The 18,417-nt window shown below is 49.4% G+C and overlaps 1 protein-coding gene across 1 annotated transcript; it reads left to right on the top strand.

Annotated features, from left to right (window-relative positions):
* The first annotated feature begins 349 nt into the window (after positions 1-349).
* On the top strand, positions 350-16,738 carry LOC135904727 (ipis-1-like). The gene is made up of 2 exons (XM_065435663.2): positions 350-506; positions 15,523-16,738. The coding sequence occupies exon 2, from the start codon at positions 15,536-15,538 to the stop codon at positions 16,667-16,669; it is 1,134 nt and encodes a 377-aa protein (XP_065291735.2). The 5' UTR covers positions 350-506; positions 15,523-15,535; the 3' UTR covers positions 16,670-16,738.
* The last annotated feature ends 1,679 nt before the right edge of the window (positions 16,739-18,417 follow it).

The raw sequence follows: 18,417 nt of genomic DNA, 5'->3' as shown, positions 1-18,417 counted from the left end.
GTACGCCCATTTTGAGGAACTGGATGCTCACATCCTAGGCATGTTGTACCACGGGAACACATTTTTTCATGATCATTATTCTTCCATGTAACAGGGAAGGACTCTGTGGTGGCCGCCAGTGTATCTGAGCGTCATTGAAAGAAAAAGGTTTTTGGCGTGTATGAAACTAACATTTTAAAAAAATTCGTCATAAAACATCTCTCTCTGGTTGTTACAAAGTGCGTGCCCTTATGTCCCTCTCGATATGGCCGCCATTGAGGCCCCAGCCACGGCACCGATCACGCGACGGTTGGGAGGGAAGCTCTCCCATTGTTTCTCAACTCACCTTACCTGTTCGTAACGTGAGTTGCCGGCGCGCGACCAGGTACGGGATAGCGGCTGCGATCAGACTCACAGAGAAAGTCCGTCGTGATCTTCAGCGGCGGAGCACCAGAAGTCTGACGCTTCTTCAGATCGGGATCTCGACGAGCACGCCACAGCGAAGCCTCCACCCCAACCTGCTCTTTGTGAGACCCTTTCTTTTACCAGTCGTGTTCAGTGTTTTGTTTATCTCACCAACGCGTTTTCTCTTTTGCATATTCTGTTAGCGCAGTGCTCGCCATGTTTATTGCCGCGTATATTTTTCATTTGTCATGCGAACTTTTTTATTTCTTCTCTCCGGAAGTTTCCACGTGGTGAGCTTTGCCTTGCACGTCGCGTTGGAGATTCTACTTAGTTAATCGTTTGCCAACGGCGAAGCTATGAACTATCGCGTGCACTTTGTGTGCGAGCTTTTTCGTGCTCCGTCCCGTGGTTTTCTTTTCCTAAATGTATGAATGTCCGTTTTTATGTCACCTCCCGTCTCATGGCTCTGTTACGCAATTGGTCAGCAGTCGAGCCAGCCTTAAACGCGTGTGAAGCGGGTCTGTTGTTGTATCATCCTCTCCGTGCCGCACAACGCTAAAATTTAACGACCCTATTTTGGCTCTGCTCCATCCCCCTACATAGCGCTGTACAAAGACTTAGGTAAGTTCACACCAACCATGTCTTTCTAACGCAAATAGCATTATTTGCTTACTTCAGCCGCTTTTATCCCATCCATCCATCCATCCATCCATCCATCCATCCATCCATCCATCCATCCATCCATCCATCCATCCATCCATCCATCCATCCATCCATCCGTCCGTCCGTCCGTCCATCGATCCGTCCATCCATGCATCCATCCATCCATCCATCCATCCATCCATCCATCCATCCATCCATCCATCCATCCATCCATCCATCCATCCATCCATCCATCCATCCATCCATCCTCTCACACCAACTCAGAGACCCAAGTTGTCTCTATGCCTGGGCCACTAGGTATGTGTTCCTGTCGTGATGTCATCGCGGTCATTCGATTGTCGTCATTCCAGCTTCGTGACATTTTTCTCTTGTCGTGCCATCTTCGTCACGCCTTCTGCATCGACACAGTCACCCGAGTTGTACCCGAGTTGGTTGTGTTGCCCTCGTGTGCATTGCATCGCCGCCATTCTAGCGTTGTGATCCCACACTTGTTAAGCCCCGTCATCGTCAGACCATAGTTCTCATACAGTAGTCATGCACTCGCTGTCACACTGCCATAGTGATGCCGTCATGGAAGTTCGATAATTGTCATACCAGCATCGTAGTCTGACTCTCGTTATACTATCGTAGTCTCCCCTTCTGCTCCGTCCAAGCGACCAAGTTGTCTCGTAGCTTGAGCCACTATATGTGCGACTGCCTTTACACCGTCGACTCCACACCATCGTCGTCACACAGACGTCGCCATACCGTCAACGACACGCTGTCGTTTTATCGCAGTCATCTCTTCAGTAACCATCTTCATCATAACACCATCGTCTTTTCATCTACGTCAATCTTTGTCATTGTATAGTAATCACCCTGTCGTCATTCAACCGGGATTATCTCTCCCTTCTCATGCCGTCATCGCCAGACAGTCGATATTATACCTCCATTGTCGGACCATCGCCGTGAAGCCTTGGTAGTCGCGCCAACATCGTCAATCCAGCTTCATCATCCAACTCTCGTCATGCCGTCATTGCCACACCATCGTCGTCATACAGGCTTCGTAATACAATGTTCGTCACGCCATTGTCATCATACACGCGTCGTCATCCCATTCTCCTCATGCCGTTGTCATGCATTCGACGTTACTGCGCATCATTGTCATAAAGTCGTTGTCACGCATTCGATGTCATAGCGTCGTCGGGATTCCGTCGCGGTCACTCCATGGACATCATTGTAACTTAAGACACCCGACTCTCTTCATGCCGTGGTCGTCGTAGAGTTGTCGTCAGGCCATCTTCGTCACGCTCGCGTTTCACTGTCCCCATCACGTCAGTATCGTCTTCCCATTGCCGCCATGCCGCTGTTGTCATGCTTTCTTAGTCGATCCATCGATGTCACTCCTTGTTCGTCATTTTATTGCAATCATGTGGCTTTCACCATTCAATTGTGATTGTGCGGCCGTTGTCATGCCATCGTCCTCCCACATACGCTATCATTCATCCGTTGCATTACCGAGGCTACCATGCCATCTTGGTCACACCATCATTGTCTTTCCCTCTATGGCCACGGCGGCCGCATTTCGACGGGGGCGAAATGCGAAAACACCCATGTACTTAGATTTAGGTGCACGTTAAAGAACTCCGGTTGGTCGAAATTTCTGGAGTCCTCCGCTATGGCGTGCCTCATAATCAGAAAGTGGTTTTGGCACGTAAAACCCTATAACTCATTTTTTACTTTCCCTCAAATATCTGGTTGTTTTCATATCGTCGTGGTAATGCCATCTTCGTCTGAAAAGAAGAAAGCGGTGTCGATCCGAGAGCAGACAAGCACATACAATATTCTACTTGACATTAGGATAAAAAAGTGGATCCGGGCACGCCATGTAATGCTCAGAGCACCAAACCGGTGGACCAGCAGAGTGCCGGAATGGGCTTCCAGGAAAGGCAAGCGCAATCGAGGATGGCAGAAAATTAGCTTGGGTGATGAAATAGAGAAACTTGCTGGCGCAACTTGGAATGAGCTAGCGCAAACTAGAGGTAATTGGTGATCGCGGGAGTAGATCTTCGTCTTGCACTAGACATAAAAATAGGCTGCTGCTGATGATGATAATGATGACAATGGGTCCAGAAGGTTGACGGCGTTAGTTCACAGCCCCAAAACACCCAACAAGGACAGGCAACTGCAAAACAAACCCCAAAACACGGCTTTGCGCCGAGATGACGTATCTTGGATCTCACTTTAGGCCCGCTAGGCTTCAAAGAAAATATAAGTGCACAAACAAAAATGCTGCATTTCGCTATGCCAATTTTTGAAGCAATATCGTGATGACAAATTCAGCAATCATGGAGGGAATCCTGCTAAAAGAGAGGGGATATTCTTGGCTTAACAAGATCACCAATATTAACCCTAAAATTTGGGCGGGACCCTTAAACACAGAATTCAAATTAGACTGCTCAGACCATCCGCATTGCTATGCAACTTTCCCTTCTGATAACTAACGGAGAAGTTGTACTCTTGGAGAGTGAGGCTCCACCGGAGCTAGCGGCCATTTTGGTGTGACATTTGATTGAGCCGCGTCAGAGGACAGTCGTTCGTCTCGCAGATGAGCTTCGCTCCGTAAAAGTAACACGACAACTTCTGCGCGGCCCAAACTGAACAAGCGCATTCCTTCTCTGAAGCGCTGTAGGCTACTTCTCTTACAGCTAGTTTACGGCTGGCATAGAGGATAGGATGCTCCTCGTTATCGTCGCCGACCTGCCTAAGTGCCACGCTCATACCTCTGTCACTTGCGTCGCATTGAATTATGAATTTCTTTGTGTAGTCTGGCGCGTGATAGCACGAGAAACGAATAGCGTTTTCAAACTTTGGAAAGCTTTATCCTTCTCCTTATTCCAGTGTACGCTACTCGGTGCTCCCTTCCGGAGGGCGTCCGTTAATGGACTTGCCATTTGCGAGTAATTCGCAATGTACCGTCGATAGAACCCCTCAAGTCCCAAAAATGAACGAAGGTCTATTTTCGTTCACGGCAGAGAAAATTCTCCAATCGTAGCTATTTTCAGCTCGGCCGGCCGTCTCGCGCCCTGGCTGGCAACATGGCCCATATAGGTAACCTGCGAACAACCAAATCTACACTTTCCCGCTTTCATCGTTAAGCCGGCTTCCCTCAACCGTGAGAACACCTGTTTGAGGTGCGATACATGTTGTTCCCAGCTGTCCGAAAAAATTGCTACATCATCAAGATATGGCAAGGCGGACTCCTGTAAGCCTCTTAGGACAATATCCATTAATTTAGAGAAGCTAAACGGTGTGTTCTTCAGCCCGAAGCTGAGTGCGAGAGCGCGAAAAGCGCCTACAGGTGAGATGAATGCGGCATAGTGGTTGGCCCTTTCTTAAAGGGGAGCTTGCCAGTACACCTGCACGACAACTATAGTTGAAATGTATTTAGCAGCGCTAACTGTTTCAATTCATTCCTCAATGTTGGGTATCGGGTACAGCTGATCCCTAGTGCTGGCATTTAACTTCCTTTAGTCAACACACGGACAAGGGTCCTTGTTATGGGTTTCTACCGGTATTAGCGGTGACGTGTAGTCACTCTCAGCGGGCTCAATACCTCTTCCTCCATAATTTCTCTCTCTCTCTTGAAGACACCCTGTAAGGCGGGTTCTTACGGGTTCTTACGGATCTTACGGGTTCAGTTGATGTCAGCTCTATTTCATGCGTTATTAGTTCGGTTTTACCTGGCCGATCGCTGAATCTGTCGAGATATTCCCCTAACACCCCTTTTAGCTTATTTAGCTACTCGGGTCTAAGAGCGTGCGTGCTTACCGCATGTTGTACTACTTCTTCTAGGCTGATTTCAGAGTTGGAGGTCGCCCTATACCCCTTAAACATGGCACTAGTGCCATCCTGCTCTTTGATGGTATAGTTAACGACTACGCTCCGTTCTACATATGGCTGCATCAAATTGCAGTGATATATCCTCCCCTCCTTCCGGCGACCGGGCATTTTCATAGCATAGTTAAAATCTGAAAGTTTGTGCAGCGCATTAACTGGCCCGTCCCAGTGAACTTCAAGCTTGTTCTTTCTTGAAGGTTTGAGGATCATTACGTGGTCTACGGCGTTAAACGTACGAAGCCTCGCATTCTTCTCGTAATGGAATTTGGCGTTCTTTTGAGCTACTCCCATGCTGTTTTCGACTAGTTCTTGGGTTGCGCTTAGCCGTTCCAGCAGATTTAGCACGTATTCAACCACTGTTGGACTCTCTCCTCTTTCCTCCCACATCTCTCCTAACATTCTCAGTGCAGAATGGAGTGTCCTCCCATACACTAGTTCTTCTGGCGAGAACTCTGTAGCGTCATGTGGAACCGTTCGCAAAGCAAACAAAGTTGCCGGCAGACAGTTCTCCCAGTCTTTCTTGTGCTCGTAAAAGAGCGCATGCAAAACTCGCTTAAGCACTGCATGTCACCTATCTACACTGTTTGACTGAGTGTGATAGACGGAACTGTGTATCAACTTTACGCCGCACTTTTGCAAGAATGTGGAAGTCAGTGCGCTGGTGAATACGGACCCTTCATCCGCCTGAATTTCGGCTGGACACGCCACTCGTGCAAATAGTCTCAAAAACGCGTCTACTACTTCGGTTGTGCTGAGCTCTTTCAGAGGGATTGCTTATGGAAACTTTCTAGCCGGACACAGCATGGAAAACAAGTACCTGTATTTTTGGTAGAAGCCCTACCGTGTCTAATACAAGTCGTCTTAATGGTTCTGTTATTAAGGACACTAGCTTTAGTAGAGCTTTCCATGTCTCTCCTGGTTTACCCGAGCACTGGCAGGCGTCGCATGATCTTACAAAGTTTTCTGCGTCTTTGAAACAGCCAGGCCAGTAGTATTCCATAAGCAATCTCTCCTTTGATTTGTTTATGCCTAGGTGGCCGGACCACCCATTTCCATGACAGAGACTTAAAAGGTCCTCCCTGTACTTAGTAGGTACGAATAATTGATCTACGATCCTAACCTTTCAATCTCTGTAGTGCCGATACAACAATCCTCCTAGTTAAGTTTTTGCTGATTGTTTTGTTCTTTTCTCCTTGAAGTCGACCAAAGTCTCTTCAAGGTGTTTATCGGCGTTGATGAAGCAGGAGGCAGGTTGGAGGTAACAAAACTTGAAGATATATTGTAACGGAAATATTTACACAGTCAAATACAGAGTTAGCAAAAGAACACTGATACAAAACACATAGGTAAACAGCGCCTTACTCTTCTACTTTTTCTTAAGTTAGAGCCTAGGACAACTGTCACTACATACGACCAACCGAGTCTCACTGTTCTACCACTAAGTGGTTACGGCCCAGACTAGCGTTGCATCGTACGGAGTCTTACTGTTCTATCGGGTTTAGTGATTACAGCCTAGACTGAGGAACAAGCACCTCGTCTCGGTTGTTATAGGGGAAAGAGACAAAGAAAAAGGGCGGTAGGGTCGCTAGCCCATCCCACGGAAGCAATTGCCAATGAGAGTTGACAGTTTCTTAAGCCACAACCCAAAGGCATGGGCTTACCCTCATAAGCGAATCTATTGGAAAACCACCCTGTTTTCCCTCTTCCCACATCTTCTTCTCCCCCTCCTATTTCCACGTGGTCAGTGACGGCCTCGTCAAACACGCCAGGCCTGCATGATTTATGGAGGCCATCTCGCACCTCAGCGGCGTTTCTAGCCAGCAAGGGTGGCTCGGGCGCTGGTGTCCCAACACCGCGTACCGTAGCCCCCCTCAAGGTTTTTCCTGGTAGAAAACTAATTACCGCTGGCGGCATCCGGACTCGGGTGCTCTTCAAACGACGCCGCGCCCCTCTCTACGGCGCGCACTGCATGCTGTAACACGACACAAAGCGGGCTCTCCCCAGCGCTCAAAACAAGATGCACGTGGCTGCCGTCCGAATGCGTAGGGGGGTGAACCCCCCGCTCCGTACGCGCCAGACGTGGTCAACCTTGCTGGCAGCTGCGTCTCTAATTAGCAGGGGACTCAAGAGCCGGCGCCACAACGTCGCGTATACAACCTTTGTCCGCTCGAGCTTTGTCCGCGTGGCCCTATTATGACCATCGGCGGAATGTCAACAAAGCCCGCGTAAAAGCATTTTCTCCGAGTCCGTTTTCCTCTGCACCGCGCCCCCCGCGGCGGCGCGCGCCTCGGCTCGTCACCCAACACCACGCGGGCCGTCCGACCCCTCAACCACAGAAACGATTGCCGCCTGAGGCGCTGGGGAGTGGACGCGTCCCCATTCACAAAACGCGCGGGCAACTCGCGGCACTTCAAAAGTATATACAAAACAATCATGCAGCCCTCCGCCGTCCATTCTGCGTGTTCGAGAGATGAGCGGCCTAACACGTTCCCCCTACAGAGTATACTGGGCTGATTTTCGCTCAGTGATACGATAAATCACTGCCGCGATTACGTAATGAACATTCTAACCACACCCTAGCCTAATTACATCACAACAACAAACACTTTCATATAACAAAGCAAGAAGAGAGTAAAAAGAAATACACAATACATGTCATCAAACTATCAAGCACACGATTGCAGTTCCAAACTGTAAGAGCACTCTAGTGTCTCTGGGTCTTGAATCGGCACTCACAAAGTCCGCAATATACAGCGCCAAGTGAGCAGGAACATTCACGCCCATCCAGTTGGCATGGCACTATAGTATTACGCTGGCTTCCATGAGCTGTTGTGAAGCCTGGACAAAGCATCCGCGTTACCATTACTGACACCCTTCCGATGTCGCACTGACACGTGATATCGCTGTAAATCCAGCGCCTATCTTGTCAATTTTGCCCCGTGTGGAGTCGAAGTTGTAAGGTACGACAATGGATTGTGGTCGGAAACAACGTTTATCTCGGCACCAAAAAGCCAGTAGTCAAACTTCTTTAAGGCCCATATAATAGCAAACGCTTCCCTCTCAATTGTCGACCATCGCGTCTGAGTCGGCGTGAAGCGGTGGCTGGCAAAGGCAATAGGCCCCTCCTTTCCCTCGGCTGTCATTTGCGCCAAACAAGCGCCCGCCGCCGTAGCTGACGCGTCTGCGAAAAGCCAGTAGGACTCAGATGGGTCCGGAGTGCTGAGCGCCACGGCCTCGCACAGGGACTGTTTCAGCGTCTTAAACGCCGTCTGAGCTTCCTCTGACCAGGGTATGCCATTGGGTACCCCTTTCTTTGTTAACCGCATGAGCGGGCTCGCCACCTCTGCACCATCTCGGACGCACTCGCGATAGTAGCCGCACAGTCCTAGCAGGCTGCGTAGCTCCTTTTTAGTGCGTGGTGTCGCCACATTCTTAATTGCAGCTATTTTCTCTTCGTGTTCTGGGGTTGAGAATCTTGGTGCGCAACCTAATTTCTCGAGCATCGACTGTGTGAGCTGTGATTTGAAATTAGTGCCCTGGTCGGAACAGATCATTTCCGGAACGCCAGTGCGACTGAAAATTTCAATCAACGCGTCGCAAGTCGCCTTAGCTGTCAAAGAGCGCAGTGGGACAACCTCTGGCCACTCTGTGCACATGTTCACCAAGCATAGCGCGTACCTATGACCTTTCGCTGGCGGTCTGTCTAAGGGTCCAATGATGTCTGCATTGACAATTTGAAAAGGGTGATTTGGCCTAGTGGGAGGAGTTATAGATACTCTGTCCGTGCGACGCCTGTCAGAGCGAATTTGACAATCATGGCATGAACGACAATGCTCTAATACCTCCTTCTCCATGCCAGGCCAAAAAAAATTATACCTAATGCGCGTTTTAGTTTTCTTCGGGCCTAGGTGCCCTCCGCATAGTGACTCGTGAGCCAAATGCATCACCTCACTGCGCTTGTCTTTGGGAACAACTAGTTGTCTCACTCGGGTGCCTACTATTGAGTCCCAGTGGTATAAGAGTCCATCAGAGACGAACATGCCGGATTTCCCACTCCGAGCATCTTCCCAACCTTTCTTTAAGGTAGCGTCAGCTAGCTGCAATCTGCGGAACTCTTCTCTCTGGCTTATTGACGCATCCCTCTCTTCATCAATTAGCTCAACTTCTCCAGAAACACCTTCCTCCTCCAAAGTAACATTGCAGGCTACTGCCTCGGCTTTCTCATTTGATCGCTCTATGATCTGAGCAGGCTCGGCCGGTGCTACAATGGATTCCAGAGAGCTGCTGGCCCTCAACAAATGTTCCCAATCTTCCTTGGTCAACAAACAATCTGTGCCCTCGACGAGCTCATTAGTCAACGCGCAGAGTAGGTCCACGTTCTGAGGTTCCGCTGCCATTTGCGGGCTATTTAACTTTACCGGCAACGTTGCTAGCTTTGCCTCAATAGTTTTACCAAATGCAGACACCAATCTTATTGTGCCTGATGGCTCCACTATACTTTTCGGAAGGAGACTCTCGCGTATGACAGTTATTTCACTCCCCGTATCTAGAATCGCATCTGTGGATACGGTTCCGCATGAGATCGGGATCAACTGTAGGTTAGTCATGCCTTCACCTTTGTGTTTCAAGGCCTCTACCTTTGCAGTAAGGACTCCATCAGGTATCCCACTTCCCGTCTCGTCGGCTATCACCACCCTTTGTGCCCTCGGCCTTGGCTCGATAGCCTTCTTTGGCTGATTTTCCTTGTCACTAGACATCGGGCAATCCTTAGCGAAATGGCCTGAGCTGTGACATACGTGGCACTTTAGGGCGCTTTTCGCCACTCGCGTCGGCTTTTGCCCCATCTCTGCCGCTGATGGCTTTGAGGCATACCCTTTGCCTTTCGCTTGTTCCAAAGTTTGCAGTACTTTGGCAATCTCAGGTGGCTTAAGCCATTCCTCGCCTTCTCGTAGCCTCACGTATTCAAGACCCTCTATACTAAGGCCCGCTTTTATACGATCCGCGACCATGAGTTCTGCCATCACTTCTACAGTGTCGGCTCCTCTTACTTGAAGGTAGTAGGAAAAATACGTTTTCACTCGCGACGCGAACTGTGACCACGTTTCCTCCTTCCGCTTCACTGCTCTCTCAAACCTTTGCAGATACTCTGCAGGAGAAAGCTTCAGTTCCATCAACACTGCCTGTTTAACTGACTCGTAATCTGTACTCTCTTCCTGGTTGAGGTTACGCAGTAGGTAGCGAACGCGCTCAGTTAGAGCTGGCATGACTAAATGCACGCGACTCTCATACGGTACCCCGTAAGTCGCAAAAAGTCTCTCTACCTCCTCAAACCATAAGGGTACATCCGCGTCACACGGCAGGCGGAACCCTTTCAGTACTTTTGCGCATTGCTCGACGGAGTCGAAGGCCATTCGCCTCCGATCGCCCCGCTCCGACTCAGCGCTGGACGACGTGCCATTCGTCCTTGCCTGCAACAGCCTTTCGTACTCAATCTGAAGTTGTATACAGGTAGTCTGAGCATTGAGCCTTTGAATTTCAAGTTCAAGCGTTCTTGTATCATTCGGAATTTGCAAAGGCTGAGATGCCTGCTGCGAAAATTCCTGGCTCTGACTGGGTTCTCTCATTTCATTTGACTTATCGGAATTTAGCCTATCGTCATTTGATAACTCCCGATTCCGATCCATTTCCGCCACCGTCACACCCTCAACTCCATTAGACTCCATTGTCTCTGCGCCCCCGCGTGTCCTCACCATTTACTCTACACATCAACTGCCATGCCAACTTGAGAAAGACGCAAGAAATCCTGCTCACCCTTTGCTGAATGCACTGTCGTTTTCGGATCTCCTCCACGGTGCCGGGCTTGGCTGCTGTGGGATCTTCTCAAAGGTGCAGGAGGTGCTCGTTGGATGACTTGATCCCTTCACCACTGGTCCAGGATTCGATGTTGTAGAGCTCGCCGATCCTGTCGACTGCGCCAGTTAAGTTTTTGCTGATTGTTTTGTTCTTTTCTCCTTGAAGTCGACCAAAGTCTCTTCAAGGTGTTTATCGGCGTTGATGAAGCAGGAGGCAGGTTGGAGGTAACAAAACTTGAAGATATATTGTAACGGAAATATTTACACAGTCAAATACAGAGTTAGCAAAAGAACACTGATACAAAACACATAGGTAAACAGCGCCTTACTCTTCTACTTTTTCTTAAGTTAGAGCCTAGGACAACTGTCACTACATACGACCAACCGAGTCTCACTGTTCTACCACTAAGTGGTTACGGCCCAGACTAGCGTTGCATCGTACGGAGTCTTACTGTTCTATCGGGTTTAGTGATTACAGCCTAGACTGAGGAACAAGCACCTCGTCTCGGTTGTTATAGGGGAAAGAGACAAAGAAAAAGGGCGGTAGGGTCGCTAGCCCATCCCACGGAAGCAATTGCCAATGAGAGTTGACAGTTTCTTAAGCCACAACCCAAAGGGATGGGCTTACCCTCATAAGCGAATCTATTGGAAAACCACCCTGTTTTCCCTCTTCCCACATCTTCTTCTCCCCCTCCTATTTCCACGTGGTCAGTGACGGCCTCGTCAAACACGCCAGGCCTGCATGATTTATGGAGGCCATCTCGCACCTCAGCGGCGTTTCTAGCCAGCAAGGGTGGCTCGGGCGCTGGTGTCCCAACACCGCGTACCGTAGCCCCCCTCAAGGTTTTTCCTGGTAGAAAACTAATTACCGCTGGCGGCATCCGGACTCGGGTGCTCTTCAAACGACGCCGCGCCCCTCTCTACGGCGCGCACTGCATGCTGTAACACGACACAAAGCGGGCTCTCCCCAGCGCTCAAAACAAGATGCACGTGGCTGCCGTCCGAATGCGTAGGGGGGTGAACCCCCCGCTCCGTACGCGCCAGACGTGGTCAACCTTGCTGGCAGCTGCGTCTCTAATTAGCAGGGGACTCAAGAGCCGGCGCCACAACGTCGCGTATACAACCTTTGTCCGCTCGAGCTTTGTCCGCGTGGCCCTATTATGACCATCGGCGGAATGTCAACAAAGCCCGCGTAAAAGCATTTTCTCCGAGTCCGTTTTCCTCTGCACCGCGCCCCCCGCGGCGGCGCGCGCCTCGGCTCGTCACCCAACACCACGCGGGCCGTCCGACCCCTCAACCACAGAAACGATTGCCGCCTGAGGCGCTGGGGAGTGGACGCGTCCCCATTCACAAAACGCGCGGGCAACTCGCGGCACTTCAAAAGTATATACAAAACAATCATGCAGCCCTCCGCCGTCCATTCTGCGTGTTCGAGAGATGAGCGGCCTAACACTCCTCTCTCTTGTATCGTGACGTTGCGCCTACCAATGCCTTCTTTAGCTGTGTGGTATACTTTACCTAGGCTGCCATCATTCTTTTGCTCCTCTGCCAGTGACTCTCTGTGCACACGTAAGAGCTGATCAAAGTTCTTTGAGGCCGGTGATAGTAATGACCCTGTCTCGCTTGCGAGTGCATCAGCGGGCTCTTCCTGCAGGGGTGAACTTTGACGCCCTGGCACGCTCTCAATCATCTGGTCAGCTGGCACGCTTTCCTGAACAGTTTTTTCATCCTTCGAGCCTAGCTCGGATTCCTGTATTGAAGTTACCTCTTTTGCTGCTTCCGGTGGAGCAGCTTGTGCATTTTCAGCCGAAAGCGACGCGATTTTACGAGCTTGGCCTCGCGTCAATGCCTGTACTACGCCCTCTCCCAGTTTAAGCCCTTTTTCACGGAGTAACCGATTCGAACGATTCGAAAAAATGTAAGGGTACTGTAGTGACAAAAATGGGGAACCTGCAGCCTCGGTCACTAGCTCCCCGAATGGTCCACTGATTGTCACTTTGGCCATGGGCAGACACACGCTGTGTTCTTCTACAACCTGTTGGATCCATGCTACTTCTCCAGTGAAGTCATCTACCGTCACGTAAGACGGATGGACAATGTCCATCGTGGCGGCACTGTCTCTTAGCACCCTGCACGGTTTGCCATTAACTTGCAGGTCGTGAAGATATGGTCTTAAAAGTTACATATTCTCGTCTTTTTCATCTACGTAGGAAAAAACTACGCTACGGTTTCCGCAGTTCACAGTGATATGTCCCAGTTTGTGGCACTCATAGCAGCGGATCGGTCTAAAAGATTCGAATTTTCTTTTCTGCTCTTTTTGTATGGTTTCGCCGATAGATTTCTCCTCGCTTTTTTCTGCGGGCATTTCCTCCATGTCTACAGGCTCCGATCGTCAAGTCTGCGAACCCCTTTTGAACGGAAATGGTTTCCGCGGTCCATTTGGACCATCCCGATCACCGTCCTCGACGTTCAGCTTTCTACGCCTGGCGTACTCTTCGGCTAATTCCGCCACCCTTTCTACAGTGTTTACATTTCCTCTGTCTTGCACGCACAGCTTCACAGGGGGTGGGATGCTTTTTTAAACCTGCTCTAAACACTTGTATTCCATGGCCCTGTCTCTGCTCTCGTACGCTTCCGCGCTTTTCAACCACTCGACTAGGTTTGCCTTTAAGCTATAGGCAAACTCCGGATACCCCTCGCTATCTTTCTTGTCTGTGCTCCTAAACCTTTGCCGAAAAGCTTCGGCTGAAAGGCGGTATTTGTTCAGGAGACTAGCCGTAACTTTCGCATAACCATATGCATTCTGTGCACTTAGTCTGGCGATTACTTCCGCCGCCTCACACGGCAACATAGACAGCAACCGCTGCGGCCATGTACTCGTTCCGAAGTTCATCTTTTCGCAAGTCCTTTCTAAATTGCTTAGGAACACGCCTATGTCGGTCCCGATCTCAAATGGCTTAAATAGCCTGTCCATGCGGTATGATTCTGCCTCACTTGATCGTCCCAGAGCCCCTTCACTTCCTTGAGACAAGTCCAAACGTTTGCTTTTAAGTTCAAGTTGCATTTTTCTTAACTCGCGATCCCTATTGCGCTCCTCTCTCTCTCTGTCCCGTTTCTCGCTTTTTTTTTTCAGAAGTTGCAACCCCATTTCAATTTATTCCTCACTGGCCTGTTGGGAAATCAGCTTAAATATTTCCGCTTTTAGCATTTGTTTGCGTACATCTAGGCCCAGTTCCTCACCAACAATCAACAATTAGTCTCTCAGCAGTGTCCTTAATTCCATAATTGCTGCTTCACTGCCTTGGTCCTGCTCGCGAAATCTACCTAGGAAAACACAACCTAGCTAACGATCAACAATCCAGCTTCCCTACAGTTCTAAACAGAACAACCACGAAATGAAGCCTAGAGAGTCAAAATAAGAACCAAGCACTCGCCGCAGACACAGTACCACGTCGCAAGGTCCATCCCACCGCTGTCAGCCAGTTGTGAGGATTGGGAGGTCAATCCCACCGTTCGTAACCAGTTGTCGAGATTGGAGTGGGGCATGAATTAGATGGTAGCTGGCCCACGCCGTCGTTCAACTTATCCACGCTGAGGGCGTTGTTGAAGGGAAGGACTGCTTCTCATCGACAACGAGGAGGTTTGCAGTACCTACATAAGAACGTTGCAGTTCATCAGTCTAGCATGACTGCGAGAGAAAGTAGCCTGAGCAGCCGTACAACAGCGGTTTATAAACACTCGGTCCTCCCTCGATCTCTAGGTGAGAGAACCGTTCGACCACTCATCGTAGGCGAGCCAACTCCTTGCGGGGGGGGGGGGCGTACAAACACGCACTTCCGCACAGGTTCAACGTCCCCAACCGAGGTCAGGCGGTCTTCGCTGAACTCGGGGCTCACGTCAGGAACGGTGCATGGGACGGGGCCTCCAATTACGTTCCCTCGGGAACTCCCTTGCTCACAGCAGACCGGGTCGGCGGTGGCGTGTTCCGTCACAAAATTGGTTCGTCGAACTCACCTTGGCTCCTGCCACGGAGAGTCGAGGACGCGGCGTATTGTTCCCTGCACATAGCAGACTTAGTGACGCCGTGTGGCTAGAGGATTGCGGTGGCTTTCCAGGAAAAGTCGACGCCGCTCTCGCACATGGCTGGCAAAACTTGCACCTCAGCGGCCGTTCTTAACAGCATTTGAAACATTTCGAAAAGGCTTCGCGTAAAGTGATTTCTACATACACGTTGTGTCTGTCCTGATATACTTATTCTGATGGAATAATACAACGAGTTAAGCACCAGTTGTAACAAGCTCTATGTGCCCAGTGAGATTTACAATTTCATACGAAATAAATTGGCAAATATGAAACACACACCACAAAACAGAGCAGATGCACGAAGCCATAGACAGTGTTTGCTTATTTTTTTAATATTACCACGCTGTAGGTAGTGTAGCCGCATAAGCTCGAATAAAATGGCACTTATTAGATTTGACATAGGCAGTCGGCTGAACGTGAATATTCAAAGGATCTTCTTAAACGTTGAAGCAGGTCCATGCAGTCTGTGCTGTACAACTGTTTCTAGTACGTGTTACTAAGCTCATGCTTCGGGTAGGAAAACTTACTGCTAGCTCGTCATTACTTCGCACTGTTAAGGCAATAGAAAAATTACCAGTATCTGGAGATTCCTTATTTTTTTTAAATTTTGTCCCCATCACTGCTCCTCTAACAATAACGCATTTTTCTTTTCTTTTTCTAGATCTCGTCGAGCAATGACGACATCGGCGCTCGGGGTCTGCCTGCTGAAGCTCGCCATCGACCTGTACACGCAACTACACTCTCTTAATAAGGAAGGCAACATTGTCTACTCCACGTACAGCGTAGGCAGTGCACTTTCAATGGCACTTGCCGGTGCGCGCGGTAACACCGCAAAGCAACTGTCGGCCGTTCTTCACGTCACCGAAAGCGACAAAATACACGAGCAATTTCGGGAGCTGTTGAGGGAGCTACCCTACAGCTGGTACTCTAACGCCAGTTTTCAATTGGCCAATCTGATGTACAGTGAGCGTAAGCTTAAAGTCCGCATGGAATTCGACGCGCTTCTGGAAGCGTACTTCAGGGGTCGCATCAAGTCAGTTGACTTCAAGGAAAACCCTGAGTCAGTCCGAAAAGAGGTCAACGAATGGGTATTGGAGATAACGTACTCAAAGATCAAGGAGCTGCTTCCTCCCGGCAGTGTGACAAAAGATACGGTATTCATTATAGCCAACGCCATCTACTTCAAGAGCATGTGGGAAAACCATTTCCACAAGAAAGACACAAAAAAACAAACTTTTCATCTCAACTCCGGAAGCAGTGCGCAAGTGGAAATGATGCTCAAGAGTGAGGCACCATTCAAGGTAGGCCAATCCAAGGAGTTGAAGGCGACGTTGGTGGAAATACCGTACATTGGCGGAACATTTTCGATGGTCATACTCGTCCCCGATGAAGTGGAAGGGCTGTCCTTCTTGGAAGGGCAGCTCTCGGAGTCGCGCCTTCGCACGGCTCTAGAAAGCCTCGCCATGAAAGGGAAAGTGGGGCTCACTCTTCCCAAGTTCAAGCTCGAGTACTCTGCTTCACTGAAGGAGACGCTGTCTGCGCTCGGAGCCAAAGAGTTGTTCAGTGACAGCGCGGACCTTTCTGGCATCTTCGAGAGCGGCACGGCTTCCGTCTCGCAGGTCTTCCACAAGGCGTTCATTCAAGTGGACGAAGAAGGCACGGAGCCTGCTACGGAGGCTGGCACGGGATCCGGTGGCCCCAGTTCTAACGCGGTCACACGCGTTGTCGTGGATCGTCCGTTTATGTTTCTTATCAGGAAAAACGAAGGGAACGTTATCTTGTTTATGGGATCGGTTCGTAAGCTTTGAGACCTCTCGACGAGCGCTGCAGTTGCATTCTCTATAAACTAGACACAATAAAGTTATCGTGTAAGTAAATGCTTGTTCCTCGACGGAGAACACATAAAATGTGCAGTGCACAAGGCCTTTTAGAGGCCTTGAGTACCGTTCGTGCTGGTTAATTTAGCATAACTGCGCAGCGAATAGATCAGCAGGAACGGAGAACAAAACTATAGTAGTGATTGGTTAGAGAAGACTTGTAAATAAAAGCTGTCTCAACCTGAAACCTAAAACCATCTGGCGACAAATTCGTAGAGTTTCTTTGATACCATCACGAACTGGCGATTTTGCGCATTTCGCAACTTGCGTGCAGGACGTTGAGATGCCGCCTATGGTGATTACTACAAAGGTGAACTGGGCGAGTTGGCGCCCATTTACTGGCTAGAAAAAGCGCAATGAGGAAAGCCCGACACAAGAACCCAGGACTAGAGCAAGGCCTGCGCTCTTCTGTCGCCTTTGGCCCTTTGTGCTTTTCCTAAGAATGTGCATAATTTGCGTTCGTTTAGTACTGCGGGTACAACCAAAAATACTTGACATTACTTTTTACACCAGTTTTATCGACGGCTTATTTTATCATGTAAATGATGATATCAACACGTCTATAACACAAGATGCGCCAACGTCCGTCTCGCGGAAGCTGTTGGATCAACAGATACTGCGCCTTCAAGAAGCTCCGCAGAAAGATCTCAAAATGAGATCATTTAGAAAACCAGGCCATCTGCTAGAAATAATGGAAGGTGCTCTGGTGTCACACCTCTTTATTGTACGTTCATCCGAATGAACGACCAAGAAAATTACAACCAGAGTTTATCTTAAGAAAGCCGACGTTACGCAGCCCATTTCAAGGGTTAGGTGCTGTGTGGCATAGTCGTGCGTACGTGTATTTTTGGATGGTCCGACCGGTTGGCGAAGACCTTGCGCACTCCCTGGGTGCACACGGCGCACTGCGCAAGCGTCCCCGCGGACCTGTCACCGTCGGGCCACCGAAAACGCATACAATCACGGGCCACGACTCCCGGCATTTCCCCCTGAAAAAGAAGCCGGACGGGCTCTGGAACGCCGGGTGATTGTTTTCGAGCCGGCAGATCTCTGCCGAATGTATACCTTTGAATCTATACGTACACCCATGAGCAAAAGTATGCGGACCACAGGGTCACCGAAAAAACTGACCTTCTTCGCAATTACCACGCATAAACGGAAGCTGACGATTACACTGGAAAATGAATAATGCCAAGTTTCGATTGCAGTCTTTTGTTTCGAGTTGCATTCGCAGACAGAGGAGAAAATTGGTTTTATTGCGCAATTCCTGGTCCGTATACTTTTTCTCAGGGGTGTACACCCGGCCATAAAAGTTTACGGACTAAGGGATCTCAGAAAACGTTAAATTCCCGAGCAGCATGTAGCAGTAGCCACTAATACTGTATAAGACAATGTTGTTAGCATATTCTAGTCAAGGCCCGAAACGTCCATACCAGGCTGCGTTGTGAGGTTGCGGGGACGTTCATATTTTTCTCAGATTTCGCGGTCCGTTATATTTTGTGACCGGGTGTACATGTGGCAACATGCTGTTTTCCTCATTTCGTTAGTGCCATCGAATGAAAAGCCAGAATGAAATGTAAAAACAAAACAGAGAGAAGGTGTATCATAGAAATGATTGCAGCACAGACACAAGACAGGAACACGAAAGTCAAGCTGCAGTCTCGCAGCGCTTCTCGCGT

The sequence above is a fragment of the Dermacentor albipictus genome, chromosome 7 (assembly GCF_038994185.2).
Source record: "Dermacentor albipictus isolate Rhodes 1998 colony chromosome 7, USDA_Dalb.pri_finalv2, whole genome shotgun sequence".
In the NCBI taxonomy this organism is placed as follows: domain Eukaryota; kingdom Metazoa; phylum Arthropoda; class Arachnida; order Ixodida; family Ixodidae; genus Dermacentor; species Dermacentor albipictus.
Note: the sequence above shows the minus strand (reverse complement) of the source record. Positions and strands in the feature narration are given on the sequence as shown.